This window comes from Lepisma saccharinum, chromosome 25 (assembly GCF_977018435.1).
Source record: "Lepisma saccharinum chromosome 25, izLepSacc3.1, whole genome shotgun sequence".
NCBI lineage: Eukaryota > Metazoa > Arthropoda > Insecta > Zygentoma > Lepismatidae > Lepisma > Lepisma saccharinum.
The window spans coordinates 45,790,047-45,815,761 of record NC_139253.1 but is presented as its reverse complement, the minus strand read 5'-3'; the positions used below and the strand labels follow the sequence as shown (position 1 = coordinate 45,815,761).

Here is a 25,715-nt window from a genome sequence, read left to right as displayed (position 1 = left end):
TTATATTACCATTTCATTGTAAGTTCCTGATATTGAAGAATTAAGCATTCCTCAAGTTCTAATTTTTTGACAGTTTGAAATTTCCCAACTGCTTGATAATCCCGAAAGTCGACAAATCATTTCCCAAAGTCTAGCAAACTTTCTTTCCGGTTTGTTCCTGATGGAAATGTAACTGCATCTGGGTTAATTTCAGCTATCACTTCTCTCTCTGGGTTGGGTGTGGATTAAAAAAAAGTGGTTGGTGAAGGATATGATGGTGCTGATTTAATGGGTGAGAGAATTAAGGCGGTGAGATCGATAATTCAGAGAAGTGTACAAAAGCAAATGTTGTGCATTATTCAGCACATATTTTAACTCTAACTGTTGCCCATGTGAAATTTATGCGATAAGAAACTACATTGGGGCTGTCAAATCAGTTATATTTTTTTCCATGTAGTCTTCTCAAAGGAATGTGGTTTTAAAAAAACTCAATGCAAGAAAGCCAGGACAACACCGTATCATTCTCAAGTTGTCTGACACAAGATGGACAGAAAAGTATCAATACTAAGCAGCGTGACTTGTTGAAATAGAAAGTTTAAAGGCTTTACAATTTACCAATACAAGAGAAACATTTCAGAAAGTTCTTCAGTTTCTTCACTGTGTAAACTGTGGGGAGTTTGAAATATCTCCACTTGTTCTAACCAAATTCAAATTGCTTTCATGCAGTGCAGCATTATTTCAGGCACCTCAAAAGGTGGGCTGTTCAGTATTGTGAACATGTCAAGATATTTTAAAATAATCTAAAAGAGAGTTCTGAAAACTTTAATGAAATTTATTCCAAAGCAGAGAAACTTCTTAAAGAGACCATGGTGAAGAAGTGAAGAGACCTAGAACACCCAGCCGTCAAATAAGAGGAACAATGCACCCAGAGGCGCAACCACGAATTTTTGTCTGGGGGGAGGGGGGCAAGTATGAGGATAAACATACCAATAATAATAATAACAACAACAACAATAACATTATTATTATTATTATTATTATTAGTAGTAGTAGTAGTAGTAGTAGTAGTAGTAGTAGTAGCAATATTAAAAACGTTATTATCCTGTAAGTTACGGAGAAAGGGGTAAAAGTTGGTGCAAAAGTATTTGTATGGAGCAAACGATTTGAAGTATTTTTTCATCACCTTCAATTTCACATTACCTAATAATGGGAAACAAACTGTATTTTTGAATGGCAAAAATGCATGATAAATGCATGTCGAATATAATTCTTATATAACATGTATAACTTTCATGTACAACATATATGTTTTAAGGGGAACATTTAATCATTCAGTTTCTGTTGTTTGGCTTAACAATAAAATTCTATTTTTTGGTATTTTGAAAACTGTGTAACTATTTATTCTTTAAACTAAATGGTAGAATATGGAAAAAAATATGATTCCTGCATTTTACACTTTCTTTCTTTAGTTTACTTCGATTATTCTGTTCGAACGTTAACTTTACTTCCTTTATGAACAATAGAAATGAAAAGCTTTCAGCTGTTTTGTTACTTGAAATAAGCTATGTCAATGTCCAGGAGGTACCAATGGACAGGTTCGCTCTCTCCGGACGCCCAGTCTCCACATTATCAGGACGTACAGTGGGATCCATGATCAAATTGTCCATCACCAAGTTTATTTACTCTCTTTATTTTACACAATGAGAGCTTCAAGAATTCGAACAAGACGCCAAACAGGTTGCTGGCAACCTCTGCATCAGCATAAGTTATAATTCATTCCTTAAAAACTAACAGGATACAAGATAAAAATTAAGGAAAGTAGTCATGGACAATTTGCCGAACAGTACTTGTAGATCTCACTGTACCTTTCTTATCTGATCCTGGTTCGCAAGGGTGAAGCTGCTTGTGTTCCAGTTGGCAAATATTGGCCACAACATTCCTGTGACTCAGCTTGACTCCCCTCGAGGACCTGCTGGCGAAAGAGAGGAACACCGTGTCTTCGGGAGAGATGGACTGCTTCGACGGGTCCTCAGCTCCAAGAGGCTCAGCACACAATTTATCGCAACAATAGCTGCCTTGCTCATCGCTGTCACCCACAACAATGAGAACTTCACATGATGAAACGTCGTCACGGACACGACGAATCTCTGGCTCTCGCTGAGATGTCACCACGATACCGAATACATTGGCACACACCAGTTGCTTCTGCAAGTTTTCTGAAAAGAATGTTGAATCATAATGAAAAAGATCGTAGAGAAAGCATTTGCAAATCGGTGTAATCAATGTCCAAAAAATTCAAAAATATCCCATCAGTAATTTTAATCATATGAGGTTTTAAGAAAAGCCCGGTGTTCCAAACTCCCTCCCTCGAAGTCCCAAGTTTTTTGGGCACTGTGCGTCTTCATAATAAAACATTTACTATTTATGATAATTTACGCATTACGTCACCGATTGTTATCTAATCTTAATTGAGATCACTACCACGAAACCGTATATAAAGCAAATAAAAATGAAATTATACAACACACGAAGTATTTTAGAAGAAACACTCATCAATTTTAGAGAGTCGCTGTGAACCTAACCTACTCGCGTGTAACTTCCTCATCGGTAATTTTTTAGGGAAGCATTGAATCTCACTGCCTAACCAACTCATCTCGTCGATAATTTCTAGCGAGAGGCATTGCATTTAACTACCTAATCTATTCACGTGGCAACTTCCTCATCGATAATGTTTACAGAGGGAGGCATTGAGCCTAACTGCCTAACCTACTCTAGTGCAACTTCTTCGTCGATAATTTCTAGCGGGAGGCATTGCACCTAACTACCTAATCTATTCACGTGGCAACTTCCTCATCGATAATGTTTGCAGAGGGAGGCATTGAGCCTAACTGCCCAACCTATTCAAATGAAACTTCCTCGTCAATAATTTTTACTGAGAAAAGCTTTCAACCTAACTGCCTAACCTACTCACGTGCAACTTCCTCATCGATAATTTTTACAGAGGGAAGCATTGAACCGAACTCTCTAACATACTCACGTGCAACTTCATCATCGATAATTTTTACAGAGGAAAGCATTGAACCGAACTCTCTAACATACTCACGTGCAACTTCATCATCGATAATCTTTATAGAGAGAGGCATTGAACCGAACTGCTTAACCTACTCACGTGCAATCTCCTCATCGATATTTTTTTACAGAGGGAGGCATTGAACCAGATTGCCTAACATACTCACGTGCAACTTCCTCGTCGACAATTTTTAGAGAGAGAGAGAGAGGCATTAAACCTAACTGCCTAACCTAACAACACGAAAAATGTATATCGCTAACCAAATAACTACATGACGTCGTAAACCTACGTTGAGAGTGATTATTTTAAAAGGGAGACATTAAACCAAACTTTCTGACCTACTCACGGGCAACCTCTTTCTCGATTAATTATACAGAGAGGGACATTGAATCTAACAGCTTAACCTACTCACGTTCAACTTCCTTGCAGACAAATGCATTGAACCTAACTGACTAACCTACTCACGCGTAACTTTCTTAGTATGGAGAAGACGTTTTTGGGAGGGGCGGTGAAGGTAGCAGTTGATATTCACAAAAACTCAAAAGAAAGATACATACAAGTAAGTGTATCATATTCCCTGGAACGTAAACTAACAACTTACATTTAAAAATCGTTCTTGATTGATTGATTGATGGATTTTCTTTATTTTACTTCGCACTTCTTCCACTTTTGGCTAATCGCGAAAATGAGGATGAGTGATGATGATATGATGAAATTGACGACGCTCACAAAGAACACCCATCTCGGGATTCGAACCTGAGACCCTTGGCGTCGTAGAGCTCTTTCAAAACCGTTCTTATATCTTTTATTTTGTTATTTTTAGCATTCCATTTTACACATACTATCCGTAGTCACACGAATATGAAAATTAATATCATGGTCCGTGGAAGGGAGAATTTATGAGATTCTTGTGAACTTATAACCGAAATGTTTGAACACACTCAATGTTTTTCAAACGTTGACACACCTGCTCAACACTCAACCAATAAGATTAACCACACCAGCAAAATAAGTAATTCACCAATCGGGTAGCTGTAGTTGAGCAGCGCAGTCACAACACCGGCCTCAGCAGCTCCCAGAAGCAGCAAAGGATAGACGGGTAGATTTGGTAGGATGAGAGCTAAAGTAGAACCCTTCTGGAATCCAACGTGGAGCAAGGACTTAGCGAAGTTCCTGCTGCTCTCTCGTGCTTCGGCGTACGAGTAGCTCCTTCCTGTCATGCCACATGTCTTGCAAAAACGAATATAAATGTTTAACAAAGTATTCTATGTTTGAGTTTCATTATAAATCCACTTTATGCACTACCAACTAAATAGCCTTCTTAAACCCTAATGTTATGGCTGCAGCAACATAAGCCTTCCATCTGTCCCTATCCTGGGCAAGATCAATCTTTTCCCATCTTACCGATTTCCTTTAGGTCCATCTCAACGTTACTTCTCCATCTTCGTCTTGGCCTTCCTATACGGGTCTCTTACCATGAGGTTTACCAACAAGAATCCTGTAAACTCTTCTTCCCTCTCCCATTCGTGCCATATGGCCTGGCCACATAAGTCTTCTTGATTTAATTATTCTAGTAATATCTGGACATGAATACAAATTATGTACTTCCAAATTAAGTAACCTTCTCCACTCACCTGTCTCCTCATCTCTTTTAGGTCCAAATATTTTTCTAAGGATTTTATTTTTAAATGCTCTTATTTTATGTTCCTCTTTTAAATGTAAGGGGCCAAGTTTCACATCCATATAATACTGCAGGCAAAATTACTGTTTTGTAAATTTATACTTTTAGTTTCTTAGATATTATACGAGAAGATTAAAATTTATGAAGAGAAAAGTAACACGCATGTCCTGAAATAAGTCTGCTTTTTATTTCTATTTTAATATAATTTTCATGTGTTAGTATATTACTCCCAAGTACTAAGGGTTACCAGACGTCCGGTTTCTCCCGGACATGTCCTACATTTTAGCCTTATGTCCGGCGTCCGGAAGGAATTTGAAAAATATCATAAATGTCCTACTTTTTGAGCGTCACATAATATTAAGAAAATTGCGTGTTTCAGTTGAACACAGAAAATAACTGCGCTCCAAAACTCAATAGTGAAATTAATTTTGATACAGTATTTGTCTTTGTTTCTGATAGAACAATAAAGGAAGCTATTAATGATTAAATTTTTGGGGCCACATTCTGATGATATCACTGTTCAATGCCTGAGTGAAATTTCTTGCTTCGGTGTTTATACTGATGAAACAAGGTGTTTCCCATGCTTATTCAATATTTTGATTGTAATATATAGAGAACAAAGTTATTGAACTAGAAACTACCCTAGATGAACCTTCTGAAATCATTTAAAATTACCATAATTGCTGAATATTTCTTTGCCATTCCAGGTCATGAGAAAGTACTTTCATTACCATCAGCACAACGGAGTCATGATTATTTTTTTTCAAATAGTCTGAAAAATTTGGTTACTCAACGGCGGAGGAGGCGGAAAATCAAGAGGAGTAATACCTCTTTAAAAATCCTTGGTCCATCTGGCTCCGGATGGTAGCACCTTGTAAGGGCCCCTTGCCAGGGTTACGGCGAAGACCTCAACGGCTGATGCGGCGGAGAAGGAGTCCTTTGGTACGGCGCAGAAGGCGAAAGAGGCAACCCTCCCTTTTTGGGGTTGAATAAAAAGGGAACCACTGCCTTGTGGTGAAGAGGGATCTTCGAAGGCTAAGGGAGACAACCCTGACAGAAAACAGCATGCTTGGATGCTTCAGGTGGCAGCCCTACCACCAAGCTCGGGTGCTGTAGGCCAATAACCTGCACACCTTAAATTGCTTTATTAAAGAAACTAAAGTGAAACGAAACCGGACGGATGCTTTGACGACAACCTTTGATGTTAAAAGGAAAACGAATATAGGATGTTGGAATATCAGAACTTTGAAAGAAAGTTCAAAACTAAAACAAGTGGAAAGAGAAATGAAAAAATACAAACTAGAAATTCTTGGGTTGAGTGAGGTGAGATGGGTAGACTTTGGTGAAATAACAACACAAGAAGGAAATACAATGTTGTACTCAGGACAAATAGGAGATAATGCAGAACACAGGAATGGCGTAGGGATACTCCTAAACAGACTGGCAAACAAGAGCCTAATAGAATGGAAACCTATCTCCGACAGAATTATTACAGCTAGGTTTAGAACCCGCTTTAGAAATATAACTATAATACAATGTTATGCTCCCACAGAGACGACAGAAATTGAGAGGAAAGATGAATTTTACCAACAACTAAATGACACAATAAAAAATGTGAAGAAGAGAGATATTTTGATCCTCATGGGTGACATGAATGCCAAGGTAGGTTCGCAAAATGAAGGATTGGAACATATAATGGGGAAACATGGTTTGGGAGACATAAATGATAATGGAGAAAGATTGGTAAACCTATGTGCATATCACGAATTGGTCATTGGAGGAACAATCTTCCCTCATAAAAACTGTCACAAAGTAACTTGGGTTTCACCAGATAGCATTGCAGAAAACCAAATAGACCATATAACAATAAGCAGGAAGTTTAGGAGATCGCTAATGGATGTAAGAAATAAAAGAGGAGCAGATGTAGCCAGCAACCATCATCTTGTGGTAGCCAAATTTAAGCTAAAAATAATGTCAACATCCAAGAAGTTTGAAGGAAGAAAAAAGAAAATTAATGTTCAAAGATTGACAGAGAAAGAAAAACAAAAGGAATTTAAATTAGAAATAAATAATCGATTCCAAGTTCTCTCGGAAAGTACACAGCATGAACCAGATATTGAAACAAATTGGGAAAATGTGAAGAGAATCTACTTAGAAGCTGGAGAGAAGGTACTTGGAATTAGAAATCAACTACAAAAAGACTGGATGTCTGAAGACACTTGGGAAGTAATAAGAAATAGGAAACAAGCAAAACAAAAAAATAAACCAAAGCAGAACAAGATTACAGAAAGCAGCAGCCCAAACAGAGTACTCGGAAATAGATAAAAAGGTGAAGAAATGTGTGAGGAGAGATAAGAGGAAATGGGTAGAGGACTTAGCACAAAATGCAGATGAGGCAGAAAAGAGAGGTGACTTAAAACAGTTATATGACATAACTAAGAAATTATCCAGAAAAACATTCAGGAAGAGTAAACGGGTGAGAGATAGAAATGGTAATCTATTGCTAACCCAAGAACAACAAATGGAAAGATGGAGAGAATATTTTTCAGACATATTGAATAGAGATGGGAAAAGAGAAGAAGAAACCTGTAATCGAACAAGAACAGAAGGAAATAGAAAAGATACCAAAATTAAATTAGGGCCCTCAACTAGAGCAGAAGTTAGGCTAGCAATAAAGCAAATTAAGAATGGCAAGGCTCCTGGAATGGATAACATAAATCCGGAACTAATTAAAGCTAATATGGAAACTTCCATTGATCTATTACAACCGATGTTAGAGAAAATATGGAATGAAGAAAGAGTTCCATTAGAATGGAGAGAATGTTTAATAGTAAAGCTGCCAAAAAAGGGAGATACAACTAACTGTAAAAACTGGAGGGGAATTACTTTGCTAAGTATACCAAGCAAGATACTATCGAGAATAATCTTAAATAGAGTGAAGGATGTTGTAGAATCAAGATTGACGAAAGAATAAGCTGGTTTCCGCAGACAACGTAGTTGTGTCGATTTAATAAATACTCTAAGAATAATTCTGGAACAAAACAATGAATGGCAAGCCACCTTATATCTTACGTTCATCGATTTTGAAAAGGCTTTTGACTCACTAAATAGAAGAGTCATGTGGCAGACACTAGTAGAATATGGTATTCCAACGAAGATATTAAACCTAATGAAAGATATGTACGAAGGTTTCAGGTGCAAAATCCTACATGAAGGACAGCTTACAGAATACATAGATGTTACAAATGGAGTGAGACAGGGCTGCATTCTATCTCCGACAATATTTCTGCTAGTACTAGATGCAGTTATGAAGAAAACGATGGGTTGCAGGAAAAGAGGAATACAATGGGGACTCAAAGATAGACTAGAAGATCTAGATTTTGCGGATGACATCTGCTTATTATCTCAAAGACTTGGCGACATGAAGGAGAAACTAAAAAGACTACAGGAGGAAGTAACGATAGCAGGACTCACTATTAATGTGAACAAGACTAAAGAAATGAGAGTCAATGCAAGAGGAAAAGAAAAATTGAATGTTTGTCATGAGCTGGTTGAACAAGTCATTTACATACTTAGGAAGTGTCATAACAAAAGAAGGAGGTTCAGATGAAGACATACAAAATAGAATCAAGAAAGCCAATGTGGCATTTATACAACTGTATCCCATTTGGAAAACCTGAAATGTTTCTAGAAAGACAAAAATAATGATTTTCAAAACAAATGTAAAATCAGTTTTACTGTATGCTTGCGAAACATGGAAAACCACAAAAGCTAACACGAAAAGGATACAAACCTTTATTAATCGCTGTCTCAGACGTATCCTCAATATAAAATGGCCAGAAATAATATCAAATGAAGAATTATGGAAAGAAACTAAACAACAGCCAATTGCAACCCAAATAAAAAGAAGAAAATGGAGTTGGTTAGGACACACCTTAAGAAAACCAGCTGGAGCAATAGAGAAAGCAGCCTTAGACTGGAACCCCCAAGGATCCCGGAAAATAGTACGTCCGAAGAAGACATGGAAGAGAACAGTAGAAGAAGAAGCAGCCGAGAAAGGAAAAACATGGAGAGAGGTCAAGGAGTTGGCACGTCACAGAGCCAAATGGAGGCGTTTCACTGAAGCCCTATGCTCCTGATGGAGCAAAAGGAATTAAGTCAAGTCAAGTAAGTCATATGTTGCGCAATTTCTCTGGGACATGCTCATCAATTTTACGACACGTAGTGCGAAATATCTTATCTTTGTATGTCGATTTTAATGTTACAGTCTTTGTTGTTTTGACGTTACCTGATGTTATTAGTACCTATGAATGTCCAATCAGCAAACACGTGCGTTTTTTCGTATATTTTATTGTTGGTTTACGTACCTAGTACCTATGGAAGTTGATCTTTATGGCAAGGATATCTAAGCCCTCAGAAAATAAGCGAACTTCGCTGTGGCTTAATATTCGACATTATCACCACTGCTTCAAGGCTAGAGGTAAAAATAAGGCATCGGGTCAATATCTTAATTGTGGGTAGCATAAAGTCACCTTCTTCTACTCACCGAACTCTAACGTAAGTATATGTCTTTCTATGGTGGATTGCAGAGGAATACTGGCCTTCCTATGTGGTACAGAGCTTATCATGACTCCCTAAAACATTGCAACTGCAACTACTTACTTTTACAGGTAAGTGACAGTTAACTGGAAAATTTGTAACGTGTTGAGAACTAAATTTTTTGTAACTCTTGTTTTCAACTCTGTGTGTTCTCTAGATGTCAAGATGAAAGGTTTTCGTGGAATCCTAAGGCAAGGAGGCTGGGCTTCCCTTCATTCTAAATTTAGAATATCCTCGCTTTATTTTAGCCAGGATATGGGATATGGAATTATATCTTAACCGAGGAGTACAGTGCGGGGAGGAGTGAAGGTTTCTTTATCTTATTTTAAATATCTATTAAAGTAACTGCACCTGGCTATCCTTGATATTCAGAGAACTTAGAATTGTACTTTGAATTTATAATTTGATACATATATTAGACCTATTTAATTGTTTATTGGCGGGGGATTGAACAGTAAATGGTCATGGTTCCTTATGGCTATTGTTTTTTTTCTGTATTTTCTGTTATTTCTGAGAGATTGGACACTTTCGAATGGCTGATAGAACTCTGCAAATGCTTAGTTGTTGGAAGGTTGATTAATTGATTGGTTGATTTGCTTTATTTTACTTCGCTTTTTGTGCCACTTTTGGCTAATTTGCGAAGATGGGGATGAGTGATGACATGATGAAATTGATCAATGGACACTCACAAACTACCATGCCGAGGCCGGGATTCGAACCCAGCACCCCTGGCGTCGTAGCGCGATGTGCTAACCACTCCGTCCCGGGGGCCGGCAGTTGTTGGAAGGGTTTCATGTCACAAATAAGAATAATTTTCAAAAAAATTACTTTTTTTATGGCAAAAAAATCCAAAAATAATTGCAGGAAGGAAAAATCAAGCACAACTTAATACCCTTGAAAAATTCCCAAATCATTCATAAATCGCAAACATATTCTATTTCGAATGTTTAGATGAGTGTATTTCATTTTTCACACGCCCAGGGGTTAAATTTCGTTCGTAGTCTATGTTGCAGTAGTTTGTTAAGAAAATAACTTTTACTGTTATGGTTTATTTCGAGAAATGTACCATGTTAATGTTAACAACGGCCATAACTAGGGCTTGGAAGTTAATTACCTAAAAAATCTGTACATTAAAATTATTGAAAAATGACCTAAAATTTTTTTTAAAAAATCTAAAAATTTCAAAATATGACCTAAAAGTAATTTTCACGCTTAAAATGAAAACTTATTTTTTTCATAAATTGCAAGAGAAAAAATAGTTGAACAATTCAATAAAATTCGTTGTTTTTTTTTATTTAAACTACCGAAGCAAAGGGCTAAAAGCAATTAAGTGCTAATGTAATTTTCTATATTTTTCCTTTAAAGTTACATAAAATACACCGCACCGCAAGGTTTTTGTGTATAAGCCATTCACCTCCTTTCTGACTGGGCCTTGCACGATACAGTAGTCGATCAGGATCTGAAAATACAGCTGTGTTTCGCGAGCTTCAGATTATATTTTTTTATGTTGTGACTAATTTAATTTAATCCCACAGATTAAAGCGATAATAATGGCCAGCAAGGCAACCTCTCAAAGTAGGCTTCACGCAAAGTATTTTAAGTTTGCCGGAGGAAAAAAAAAATACTCTCAATTATTTATTTAATCCATTGCCAAATATTTCAGTTAAAAATAACATTGTGCTTTTGCATTGACCATATTTACGGTTATTGGTGTACTTGCTAAAGAGACAATTTTAGGGAATTTAAATATCTAAGTTATGATGAATTGAAAATTCACGAAACAACAGAGAAGGAGCAAAGAGAAACTCAAAAATGATAAAAAAATTGCAACAAACATGGCAAAAGGTACCGATAAATGATCTAAAGTTCGAAAAAATGCAAAAAAAATGTTTTCTGGTTCTAACAACTTAAGTAAAACGAACCACTATAAAGTTTAGCATTGTCTTGAAGCCCGGAAAGAAAAGATGATTTCTCATCAACTTTCGAGCCATAGTCACAACTAATCTAGCAGAGAAATACTTAAATATTGATGCCTGTTATGTCTTTATTTTGCATTAGTGTGTGTAATCTTTGTTTTATATTTAATCACTGAACACTATATTTACTTTTCTAATAAAAATGTTTATTTATAAGTGAATGAACTTTAATGAGAGAAAGCGTTTATGGTATATGCATATATGGAGAGTCTAAAGTAAAATAAGTGATCATTCAAACAAAGCTAACTGCTTGTTCTGTCATTAGTTCTTGTAATAACATAAATATATGAAGATTTGTATTATATACCAGGAACATAAACAAAGTATGCGTAAGGCTTCACATATTTATTTTATTACAATGAATGACCATTGATTGTGTGTAATTTTTGTTCAAGAAAATATTTAGCAGAAAGTAACTTCAAAGTAATTTAAAGCTACTTCTGAGGTACCGGTAACCGTAACTTAGTTACTTTTTAAAATGAATAATGTAACTCAATTACTTTTTGACGCAAGTAACTGTAACTGTAATTTAGTTACTTTGTAAAAAGTAACTTTTCGAATACTGCTACAAAGTCATGGGTCCTCGTGTTTACCCCATCATCTATTTCACCACCTAATCTGATCGTCACGATATGCCCAAAAAATGGAAAAGCAATGTAAAATAACCACAACAGGAGCACTCACAATTGCAGGTTTCTCCTTCCATTTGGCAACATTGCTCCAGACAAAATCTGCCAGCGAGGTTTCGGGTATGGAAACATCTTGAAAGGGAGACTCGATCACCTTTTCCAGTGGATCCGGTTGCGTTGGCTTTCCCTCGCTATAACGTCTTCTGGAGATCCGAGGACCACGGGGCTGAGCATTGGACTGGACGGAAATGAACCAATTTGTGCATAAACGTGAAGATCTGGCGTGGGCATGTAGAAGATTCCACCATAGTCTGACGCTCAGAAAACGAATTGGCATTTTCCAGAAGGTAGGTTCTTATTCACGCTTGTCTCTCATGGACAATGGTGCCCTTGAGTTGTGAGGCTTCTGTAAAAGAAGATTGTGTAAACAAAAAGTAAATTTCCGGGCGAAAAAACTATTGGTTGCACTTACGAGCGTCGCAAACAAAAGTTCATATTGTTACGTTTCATTGTTGAAGATTTGCATGAAAGAGCGGGATTATTTTCGACCCAATTCTGATCATCTCATATCTTACGCTCATATTGAGAGCGAGTTTACTTCTGACGTTGCAGTAAAAGACACACACACTCAATGCTATTCACTATTCAGACACATGCGCTCAAGGCCACAACGCACTTAACTGCGTATTGCAATACACAGAAAGCTGCTGTCTGCAAACGATTACGGCCAGTTTCGTCATATCCCGTTTCGCCTTATTGTGTTTAACCCCCAATACAATTTCGCGTGATTTATGTGACACTAACTTTCTAAGGCGAAACGGGACATCCCATTTCGCCTTATCCTGTTTCGCCTTACACACAAAAAATTTCCCACCAGGGAATATTATCGACATGAAGGGTCATCATTATTAATGTAATAAAACACCATGCTACATTGATATAACGTGAATTTATGCAAATTTCTCTGAAAGAAGATAATGTGTACTGCAGTTAGTAAATAAAATAATAATTGAAAATAGTATGCATCCAAGTCGTCTATCCAAGTTTCAGTCATGTAATCATGGAAGATTACTTTTCTCTCGATGTCCGGTGCATCTTCTTGACGCTGTAGGAAAGCTTCATCTAGGCATTCAATGGGTACCAACCTAACCTAACCTATACCGCGTTTACGAATATTTCGTAAACGCGGTATAGGTATATATAATATATACCTATATATAGGTATATATATAGGTATAATTTGAAATATACGAATATTTCAAACTTGAGCAAGCACTCTAAGCAGTTTTCAGATGGAATGAGGCTAGGAAATACCATTGTTATTATCAGCTAACCGTATTCCATACGAACATATCTAGAAAATGTCGATGTGACCCTCATACAATATAGTAGCCTTCTAGACGAACATATCTTTACGTTTATCTAGAGGTGTTTAAATGCTGCTAAAATATCTTATCTTCTCCAACCATCATTGATGTCAGTAAACTACATTTTTTTGTTCGAGTCCCGTCCTAAGTAATTATTCATGTGTGCCTCTAAAACTGAAACCATGACATGCTTAATAGGTTCTGTGTTGCCACTTCCGTTACATTACAAACTGGTTTGTCGATATTACAAAATCATGGATCCTGGATTCTGTCTGTGGTTGTTGTATCATAATTTCATTGATTCTTAGTCGCAATGAGAAAATTGTCCTTCAAACTAACTTTTTATTGCCAGACAAACTCCCTCCTTGAAATACCCAACAGAAATGTTTGTTGTTTTGTTTTAGCATAGATGTAACCAACAGTGGAACTTAGATCATATAACGACGCCATGATTGATTGAATGAAAATTTTTGGGTGCATCAACACCACCCTTCAGTGTGTACGAGTAAAAATCCTCTTATCTAAAACCCTTACACCTTAAAAAGGGGTGTGAAGAGCCCTTTGAGAAAGTTAAAAGTCCAAGGTTAATAAGGTTGACACCTCGGAACTAAGTTAATGGAACATGCAAAGTTTCATTACACATTTCAACTCTACGTTGATACAGAGAAATATTACACCAGCAAGTTGCAGCAGTGTGGCGTGGCATACGTTAGAAGCTAAAGTCTAAATATTTTCACCAAGAAGAGCAAGGTAGAAATTGCAAATTTGGGTAGGAGCTAATTTTGATACATAATATAGAATAATATATTTCTTTAAATTTCCTATTCTTGGGATAATCGAAAACTACAAAACGAATATTCATTTAACTTCAGTTAGATTAATTTTTTGTTCTGTTCCCTAACTGTATATTTTCCCTTGTCGACGGTATATTCTCATTGTTCTAGATCTGCACCTGCAAAGATGCATTTCCGAATTTATTTGAATGCTTCTTGTCGTCATGATCACGTATGGAATCAGCCGTGAAAGAATCGTTCGTGTTTATGTTGATCACCCTATATATAAAACTGAATATTTCGGAAAGGCAGAATTCTCATCCAACGAATTGTGAGAAAATTTTCATTTCGTTCCATTACCTCATTATATGTATGTAGTCATTGTCCATGACAAAAAGACAGAGACGGCGATTGGGGACATAAGGGACAGTTTCTCACTTACTTTTCGCCCTTAACTATGCCCTCTTAATTCTAAGTCTTGTCTACCAAGAAAGTCATTGCCCCCCACCCCACCATTAGTTTTGGCGTCCAATCGCCATTACTGCAAAAAGCTATACAGGTGTAACTTACCCGCAATGGCTCCTACATTGTTACCATAACAATTCAATTCCAGCACACCATGTTATTGTTGCGTGATTCATTAATCAACTTGCACGAATTGTTAATTTTCGAAATTTAAATTCATTCATTGTGCCTACCAATATTATTTGTTTATTTGATAAATGTTTACGTGAAGAATTATAGAAAAGAGTTTGCTATTGTTGTTTGGCAGTTCAGGCGTTTGAATTCTGTGCGAATGTCTTGACCACTATCTTCGAGATAAATGAATCGTTTATTACAGAAACCCCCTATCGACGGTTTCTGGCGTAAACGATATGTGTACAGTTTCATACAGCTCTTGCCAAGTTGCATCGTTTGATGCAGAAATTGATAATGTAATCACGTATCTAGGTACAGTACGTTAGGTACGTGGTTACATGATAGATTTCTGCATCAAACGATGCACCTTGGCAAGAGCTGTATGAAACTGTACACACTGGCCCGTACCCAGGGCGGGCAAGGGAGCCATGGCTCCCCTCGGACCATGAAATATTTTGATGGAAACCTGCAAAAATAACATGTATAATTTTTAATATTTTGCAAGAATTTAGATTTTATTCTTGATTAAATGAATGGGTTGTCTCTGCAGAGAGGAAGACTCCAGAAGTCTGCAGTCTACTACTATATTTAGTAAATTTTAGTTTTATAACCATTTATGCGTAGCTACTAAATGTTCCAATTTGGTCGGGACAGTTCACCATATTTACTCCCTGTTTTGACTTTTTTCGAACTGCAGTCTTGATGAGAAAATGTCCTCTTTTGTGGTTAATTCACATTCAGACATGTCCATCATTATAAGGATAATTCCATAGCATTGGTGGTCACATTCAGGTTACGAATTGCCATGGCGGAAGGGGGATCTCCCACCTTCCCACCAACGATCTTGTTCTATTAAATTTTTCCCCCATTAAAATTTTCCGAGGGTAAGAGTTTGTGTTATAACAACAAAGCAATTAGTTTGGACTTCAAACATACTTTACTAAGAATAACATCATAAACACATACAAAGAAGAAATAACAAAGAATGATGTCTGCCTGTGTGTGAATGTTGCATACATCTTTTGTTCTCTCTCTCTCTCTCTCTTTAGGGCTGGTAACAGCATGGGGTAAAAACGTACTTCAACAGTCATAGATAAGATTTTAAAATTATATCAAATTGGACTAGTAAGAAATGGAGCCGTAGCTGCGAAGGTGATTGTCATTGTCTCCCTAGGCCCCTGGAACATAGAAATTAGACCGACCTGTCATTTTTCCTCCATTTCTCACCTCCTTTCGTCGGGAATAAAACATAGCACTTACATGTTAATTTAATAGGAAACTAATGTCTTCTTAAAGTTTCTAATTTTTTGTCCCTCCACCTAGTTATCATTAATTTGCAATCGATTTTGCAGATGTGAACAATAACACACACTGCTTCAATGAAGATGGTGTGGGATGCACAACCGACTGTCCTTTTATTAGCCACATTTCTTGAATGCCAAGTTTTATTTCATCGTATTCAACAGAAAAGAGTAAGTACATAAAATTTCTACAATGTCTAAGTTTTCCAGCTACATCTAGGTAGGGGGGTGCAAATTCGGTGTAAGGGGTGCGAAAATCATTCTCGTCCTGGGCGCTGAAATCTCTAGCTACAACTCTGATAAGGAAATATTTCCTTTCGAGAGACCATTAATAGATTTACACCATTATAAAAACATAACACAATAAAAGTATGAAAATTTAATTATCATTTTTAATAAAAAGCAATAATTAAATAATAACACTTATTAAAAACATTTCACCTATCTTCTAATTTCTTGACATTTTGAACCAGTGGATAAAGGAATTAATTTGCTAGTTTATAAATGTAGCAAATTAATTTGTTTATATATGTTTATAATATATATATATATATATATATATATATATATATATATATATATATATAAATTAATTATTTAATAATTGACATATATTTCATGAAAATATATGTATATATATTGTATATAACCAAGGTCTCGGGCTTGCCCCCCCTCAAAATAATCCTGGGTACGGGCCTGTGTACAGTCATGGAAAATAGTTCTTGGGCCACGAGACCTACGATATCGTAACATCTTAAAGCCTGTTGTCTATGCAACCCAAATAACAAAATTGTCGCTTGGGTTTGCCTGGCGGACCTGGATTCTCGGGAATGATTGAGTCTTGACAGCAGCGTGAGTCATACCCCCAGGCCCAGCCATAACAAACAACAGCTGGGTGCCGTGAGACCACCAGAAAAAGTTTCAGGAATTGGTTTCTTTACAACAGCTATTCGTAAGAAAATGTTCTCTTTACTGATATTAGAGTCATTGTCAAGAAAGTTCACTGAAATGGTGGTTTTCGTCGAATCATCATCGCGCAACACACATGCTGTCAACCCAGAAGTCCTTGAAAAAGGTTGGAGTTAAAAACAACGTCTTGACAAATGATAAGACGAATCGATATTCATTAGTCCCAACTTAGAATTTTGTGTAAGACATGGATCATCATGTCCTATCATCCATTTCATAACTTCATTAATCATCCTCATCGCCTTTGTTGACGCCAAGTGCTAGAAAAACAATATAAAATAAGCAAAATTAAGAAATTAATAAATTACATTTTCAGCTATTTCACGCAGCGACTCAGTTGCATGTAGACAAAGTTTCATTAATCGGGAACCAAGGGCCCCCTCGTTGTGCTTCATTGTCATTTTCCCTCCACTTTGCCGGCCGCGATTAACCTGGTGTTGATTAATGCACAATCCACAAATTGCACCAAAGCGGCGCATATTATGAATAGGTAAACTATGTGATATTATGCTAATTTAGAATTTAGTAATAAAATGTGAATTTTGGGGGGTTCAGTTAAGTGGCTGCACATCCATTACGTAATCGCGATATCATCAAATTGTACGAAGCATGTCTACACCTACGTAAAGTGTCAGTCCCCGTCATAGGCGTGCACAGACCCTCTGATTAGGGGGGATAGCCTTGATGATAGTTCAGGCCGGAAAATAATAATGTAATTTCATCTCACTTGTTTAAATTTTATTGCATTGAAAGGTGTGTTTATATATACACCCCTCCTCCCGCCCCCACACACATATAAATACATACATACATATATATATACAACACACACACACACACACACACACACACACACACATATATACATATATACCAACAGTAAAAATCATATAAATTGTCTCTCAAATCTGCGCGTTCCATTTCCTCGAAACAATTGTTCATGCACTTAAGAGAAAACCTTTTAGAAGCAGTACTTCTCTCCTCGGTAATTTAAAATGCATTACAGAAAAGAAATTGCGAGCGAAGCGACCAATAAATTTTCAGATCCAATTTTTTGCAAAATGAAAACAATGTCGATTTAATATGGGGAAAAAATCATGGAGCGCCATATTATTGTCTTTTACAATTTTTTTCATTTAGATCGTTTGGCGTCCAGGGTTAACTCCCGTCGACCCCTAGCTACGGCTCTGAACTTGACTAGACTGCAAGAAAAGCAGACATTGCGAGCGAAGCGAGCAAGAACATTTTACAAAAGGTATTTATATTTGTATAAAATTTGAAATCAAGGGGGCAATTGCAGCTCTGTCCCTCCCCACCCCCACCGCAGGTGCTCTTGGCAGTCTGGAAGAAATAATGCAAGAAAGACGTGAAAACAAAATCCATCTTGAGTATCCTTTTGTCCTGCTACTCTTAGATTCTGCTACTCTTGCTTTCCTTTACTTCCATGTTTGCCCCCTAAAATTGATTTCCGTTCAAGGTTGTGGGGGTGTGTGGTTTCGCCACTGAACCCCTTCCTCCGTAGTTGCTTTGAACTTTCATCGGCTTGAAAATACTTAATTTTCTTTAAGAGTATAATATAGTTTAATAACGGCGATAGGATTCATCTATCCTAAATTTCTAGGTGAAAATATAATAATATAGGGGCATAGATGTCTGGAAGGGGGGCAAGGATTGCCACATCTTCCCCTTAGAAAACGAATGTCAACCAAAAAGTACGTTTTCACATGTATAATTTGATTTCAGTCATAATAATTTACATTAATTATTATAATGAGGATGCAGGAATGCGATAATACAACGCTATTATCGGGGTAATATGCCCCATGGAAAAATACCTTGCTTGTCTCTTCGTGGAAAATATCTGCAGACGTCCATGATTAGGGAGGCATTTGCCCTCCCCCTGGCCCCCTAGGCGCACTCCTATGATCCCCGTGATGGAATATGTAGCTCAAACCCAGGGCTTTAAGATCAAATTTGTTTTGTTATTGTTTTTATTAGTAATTACCTCAGTTTTCTTCCTCTTAAGTTAAATTATTCATGACGACGATTTATGATTACATTAAAGACACGAATGAACATACACAATGAACCCATTTTGGTCGGAACTCGAACTCGGAACCTTGTTTGGCAATAAATACAAATATCCATAAGGCATGAGTGTTTCATTGGAGATGTTCCTCTACTTCCGTCATTTTATCACTAATATATTTCTTTAATATACAATAATAAATCACAACTACCTAAAAATAAATATTATTTTGCATTTTCACATGCATATGTTTTTTTACGGTTAGAGTGTGAACTGGCACCTGTTTATTTAGATTGTTCTTTATGTTTCGTGTGTAGTTAAAGATAGGAAAAATGCTTGAGGAACGATTAGGGCTATAAGAATTCCGTCCGTGACAGAGTGGTTAGCACAGTGCGCTACGATGTCTGATGTCCTGAGTTCGAATCCCGTCGTGCGTATGGGTGTTCTTTGTGAGTGCCCCTTCATCAATTTCATCATATCACTCATCCTCGTCGTCGCGATTAGCAAGAGGTGAAAGAAAAACGAAGCTAAATAAGAAAATAAAAATACTTATAAGAATCATTCTTATTTCCGGACGTGTCCTACATTTTATAGTTACGTCTCGCCTCCGGAAGGAATTTGAAAGAAATCTCAAATGTCTTATACGTATTTTGGGCATCACGTAACTTCAAATTAGATGGAGAAACAGAAAATCTGAGGGGAGTCTGAGACAACGTGGTTCCTTGGAGAAGTATGCTTAAATCAAAGAGTGTGCATGGTTGCTACTGGATGTTCGGAAAAACAATTGCATTCTCAGCTCAGATATTACTTCCCGATTTTCTAGATCCGGAGAAGTCCGGATATATGTATAAAAATGCTTACTTTGTAAAGTTTTATCGATACTACAAGTGTCAATAATTTGTTCGAAGTAACAAGTTTCGTTCCAGAAATTACATAAACGGTCCTTATTGGAGAAATAAGGCACACAATTCTGTTTTTTCCCAGTGTATAGTAGTTTCTTACATATTAATAAACAAGAACTTCCAGACTTTGTTTACGAAATTGTGAATTTTTTCCTTCCCTAATTCATGGATTGTTTTCACTTCCTGGCCCCATATCGACGAAAAACGTTCTGTCTTACATACACAAGTTGAAATCACATACAGTCGTGCTATTAATTAGCAGTTGAGGAATTTTGAACTCAACCGTTCACTTCAACATTAATTTTTCAGCTGAAGATGTGTCATATTCTCGTTATATGCTAAGATGTTCTAGTAACCTATTATATTTACTGCAAATGCGTTCGTGTCCAACATTTTGAGACAATTTGTCCTACTTTCCTCTGAAGAGTGATCTGATAGCACTATGTGTGATGAGAACTGTTTTTACTCAATTTCTGATATAATTTATTCCAGCATTTCCTTCAACTTCTATTACCTTGTTATTACCTCCAATGCTTACACGACTTTTCCTTCGTGCTCGACCTTTGGGTTCAGAAATGTTTGCAACACCCCCATCTCCCGCGTGTAAATAGCAAGCAACAACACTCTGGAAGACCATAATGTATACAACTTGTTTACTACATATTTTACGAAAATATTAGAATGTTAGCTTGATATAACTGTGGATTGTAAGGAACGAAATTAAATACCTGTTTTATACGCAAACTGGAACGAGCGCAGGCCTGCTGTGAGTCACTGTGGCAGTGAAGGTCACTGATCGAAGCAGTTGGTGCTTCTTGCTTGCTACAAGCAGGCGCCTTATCTTTCCTCAAGGAAACACGGAAATCTTCGTTACTTTTTTTCGCCAGACTAATGTTGAACATTTACAGGAACGTAAGGAGTAGTATCGTATTCTATTGGAATTAGATTTCGTGGTGTTTAAAAGATATCATAACAATATGTAAATCTCTTTTGTGACCTACACTGAACTTATTTTAAAGTTTCATTGACATGTGAAAGCGGAAATTTCGAGATCCTTGTTCCTTACGATTTCTAAACAACCAAAGAGCGTGGTGAACGTGAAACTACTTATTGTTCGCCACAAAGGTATGTATTATACAAATGGTCTCTAATCAAAAACCCTATTACATCACAGGAAGTGATATTTAAAACAATTCTACCACGTATCCAACGTAACCAATATTCAGATTGATTCCAAGCTTCTGTTTGGGTTATTTTGTGTCGCATTTTTACCTCTTGCGATAATCGCGACGATGAAGATGATGGGTAATGATACGAATGCAATGCTTCATCTATGCCTCAACAGGTTTCAAAAATGGATCCTCTGACTTTGTAGAGAGTTACGGTGATTTTGATTTTTATTTTCATTTGGTATTTTAAGTCCACTTTATGCACACAAAGGCTAATCGAGACTGCGTCTACAGTTTAAATTGGGATCCTAACCACTGTGTCTCCACCGGGTATCGAACCGGGGACTCCTTGATTACAAGGCGACTCCTCTACTACAGCGCCATCGGGAAGGATGAGAGAGAGTGAGAGAGAGAGAGAGAGAGAGAGAGAGAGAGAGGGAGAGAGTTACGGTGATTACGATAATGAAGAATTGAAAGTAGCAGAACGACTAAGCTATTCTTTTGTCAATATTGGGATAGTTAATGAATGTTATGAATGTCAGTTCAAATTGAAAAAAAATAAACTAAAAAATTTCCAGAGTGCCGTTACAAATCGTTAATTTTTCTCTTTCCACACATTACTTTGCTACTATGTAGATATTTGCATGCTAAGACGTAGAAAGTGCTTCATTTTCAGTGTGTGGAATTGCGATTTATTTCTGAGAATGGAGTGGGTAGTGGGAAAAGGATCACCTCACATGTTTGGATTATACCCCCTTCCCCTACACACACGCACACAAAATATATCGGCTGTTGTTCTTATAAGGAAATATAACATGTATGAATTGTGTCAAGAAATATTGGAGCCTATTCACATCCCTACGGAACTTGGAAGAAAGCCCACGTAGAGATTGGGAAGTTTTGTTACGACAAAATTGGGATGTATAGTAAATTAAAAAGCAAAGTCCTACTTTGTGCTTTGCACCGAGCCATGAAGGTGTATAGGGGGTGTGGAGTTAGGGCCCCACGCTTTCTTCATCAGGCCGAAGATGGGAATGATGTGATCAGCACCACGCCCCTGGCCGCCTTACCCCCCCCCACCCTTCCCCAGAGTTTCCTCCAGGTACCCACTTTATACGACGCTGGGTGGGCACCGAAGCAGCTTGAACAGGTGGACAAAATCCCGATTATCCCCCGTCGGGGATCGAACCCAGATCTCTCGCATGGTAATAAAACGCCCTAACGACTGTGCTACTGCGGCACATACAGTAATTAAGGCAAGAATTGTTTTAGCGTTTCGTTCAACGTTTTTAGGGGAATCATTTTTGGAGATATAATTTGTAGCTCTTGTCGGTTCTGCGACCTGGCTTGAGAAAAGGCGATTTTCTGACGAACAACATTCCACCTGACAAGTCACGTGACTTTCCTACATTTCCTGTGCCTGTTGGCTTTTGCATGAAAGACGAGTTGCTCTTGAGACAGACAGAATCACCCGATCACCTAATGGTGCAATGTGTGTTGCCTACCCTTCCGGCATTATTTACTGCCATTAAAGTCTTATGGGGAAGAACTTTTTTCCACCACTGTACACATAGGCTATCGTTTTCGCCAAAAGTGATCGATAGGGGGTTTCTGAAATAAACGATTCAAATGTGGGTGGTGTAGATTTGCGAATGGCATGAACTTGTTAGCAGAAGATTAAAGAACAATGAAAAGTATGTTAAAAGGAGGTTAATTAGCCCCGCCTACTTCGCTGTACTTTGTGACTCGCTCTGCAGCGTGTACTGCTACGTTCTGCCCACTCAATCCCACCCTCTTCTATACCGCTAAGCGCGGCCTTGCTCCAGAGAGAGCTTGGAAAGAGTACAACAGTCCTAATAATATGGATCTGCAGGTTTACATATTTTTCTACCTCAGGTAGCCCTTTCAGTATGCCCAGTTTCAAGAAAATCAAAAAATGTAAGGCTGTAAAGTGCCTTTTTATCGGTTGATTTCACATGGAATGATCCAATTGTTAAAATAATTTACTTACTTAGTCGATCCTCTTCTACCGTCAGGTGTAGAGGTTTTGCAAAGAGCTCTCCATCCTTCTCGGTCACTGGCTAACATTCTTGCCCTGTTGGTATCCAATCCTCTTCTCCTCCAAACTTCTTCCATCCAACCGTCCCAGGTCTGCCTTGGTCTTCCCTTTGGTCTCTTTCCATCTACTTTAGCTTGCCATATCTTTTTAGGTATCCTTTCTTCACTCATTCTGCGAACATGACCAAACCACCTCAACTGCGACGCTTCTATTTGTTGTTGTAAAGGTTGGGTCTTAAGGCTCATTCGAATTGTCTGATTCCTTACTCTATCTCGTTTTGTTTTTCCTTCTATTCTTCTTAGGTATCTCATTTCAGTTTCTTGAAGTTTGCTAGAATAATTAGTTGTTAGTGGCCATGATTCACACCCGTAAATTAGTGTAGGTGCATACGTTGTTTTGTAAACTGTCAACTTTGTTTTCTTCGTAATTTCCTTTTTGTTTATGAAGTTTCTATTTAGAGCATGATATAATCTTCCTGCTGCAGCAATTCTATTATTTACTTCTTCATCTATTTTCCCACTGCTGCTTATTAGAGACCCTAAATACTTGAACTTTGTTACTTGCTCCAAGCTCTCACCTCCTATCTTAATGGTATGAGTTCTATGTTCTCTACTTATTATCATTGTTTTTGTTTTACTGGTGTTAATTCTCATATTTACCTTTTGTAGTTCTCTGTTCCATACATCTAAATTATATTGTAAGTCCTTTTCAGTTTTAGCAAATAAAACGAGATCGTCTGCAAAAGCTAGTTCTGATATTTGTACCGGTCTCATGAGCCAATTCCCAACAGTAAAGGGTTTAATCTTTCTTTTGCAAGTTTTTGTAATTTCATCAATTAAAATTATGAACAGAAGTGGACTTAAAATGCAGCCTTGTCTTACTCCAGTTGATGTATAAAATTCATCAGATTTTATGTTACTTGTACGGATGTAGTTACAACACTTATTGTAAAAGCACTGTATGCTAGCGATCAGGTTATCATTCACTTTTCTTCTTTGCAGCACTTCCCATAATTTAATCCAAGGTACCCTGTCAAATGCCTTTTCCAAATCTATGAAACACATATGAATTTCTTTATTATATTCTATCACTTTTCCTGATATTTGTCTTAGTGTAAAAATTAAGTCCTGGCAGCTTCGATTTGGTCTAAATCCACTTTGGCTTTCTTCTAGTTGGTGTTCAATTTCTTGCCTGAGCCTGTATTCCAATATTCTTGCATATATTTTATCTGGGACACTCAACAATGAAATTCCTCTGTGATTTGAACATAATCGGTTGTCTCCTTTTTTGAATATTGGTGTGATCACTGCAATTCTCCAGTCTTTTGGTGTCTCTTTGTATTTCCAAGCAAGGTTAATAGTATGGAGTAATAATTTCTTTCCTGTACTTCCCATATATTTAACCATTTCTGGTGTAATCCTGTCATCAGCTGAAGCTTTACCGATTTTTACCTTTTTTATGGCATTATTTAGTTCTTCTTTCTTAATTGTGTCATCTTCTTCCAATATAACTTCTAGAGTTGTTTCCTCAGCTTGTTCCTCCATAGTTGTACCTTCTAACAATTCCATAAAATATTCCTTCCACCTATTCATAACTTCTGTTTCTTCTGTTAACATTTTCCCATTTTTATCTTTGATGAATTTCAGTGGACATTCTTTATCTTTCCTCATATTTTTTAACACTTTATAAAACAGTTTCTTGTTTTGTTTATAATTATTTTCCATAAATTTACCAAATTCTTCCCATGCTTCTTTCTTTGCAAGAATGACCATTTCTTTAGTACGTTGTCTTTCCAATTTGTATTTTTGGTAGTCTTCTTTGTCTTTTGTTGTTAAATATTTATGCCATGCTTGTTTCTTTTGTTTCACTTGTTCTCTTACTTCCTCTGTCCACCATGGGGTCCTCTTCTTCTTTATTCCTATTCTGTATGTGCCACATACTTCCTTTGTTGCATCTAGCACTATTTTCTTGAAATTCATCCAACTTTCTTCCAAATCTATTGTATCCCTTCCTGTTCCTAGCTTTTCTATTTTATCCTTGACTTTCTCTTTATAGATATCCTGATATTTCTTCTCCTTCAACTTATAACTTTTGAGAGATTCTGACACATGCTTTTTCTTTGTCTTAAGATTTTTTTCTTTAACTTGTGTTACTAATTTCATTATAAGAAGATAGTGGTCACTGCCAATTTCCGGGCCTCTCCAAACTCTTGCATCTCTTACATATTTCATTTGGTCTCTGTTTATGATTATGTAGTCGATTATTGATTTTTCGTTCTTAGAGGGTTCAGCTCTTGTATATAGGTGTATCTTTTTATGGTCGAATTTTGTATTTGTAATTATAGGATCATTTGCAATACAAAGATATATCAGTCTTTGTCCATTGTCTGAACAGTGTTCTTCGCCGTATTTGACAATAACCATCTCAGCCTCTTCTGGATTGTTGCCTACTCTTGCATTAAGATCTCCCAGAATGATGATATTTCCTATTGTGATATCATCTATGATACTCTGGAGTTCTTCATAAAAAGTCTCTCTTTTCTCAACTGTTTCATCTTCGTTAGGTCCACACAC

At 37.0% G+C, this 25,715-nt stretch overlaps 1 protein-coding gene across 1 annotated transcript in view; it reads right to left on the bottom strand.

Annotated features, from left to right (window-relative positions):
• Window positions 1–14,675, bottom strand: part of LOC145978764 (uncharacterized) — a 32,298-nt gene extending 17,623 nt beyond the window's left edge. Inside the window, exons 1-4 of the mRNA XM_083111578.1 lie at window positions 14,645–14,675; window positions 11,990–12,340; window positions 4,071–4,278; window positions 1,845–2,195 (exon numbers count right to left, since the gene is read on the bottom strand). Of these exons, the coding sequence (XP_082967704.1) occupies window positions 1,845–2,195; window positions 4,071–4,278; window positions 11,990–12,271 (841 nt within the window). The 5' untranslated portion in view covers window positions 12,272–12,340; window positions 14,645–14,675. The remainder of the gene's footprint in view (window positions 1–1,844; window positions 2,196–4,070; window positions 4,279–11,989; window positions 12,341–14,644) is intronic.
• Window positions 14,676–25,715: the final 11,040 nt, after the last annotated feature.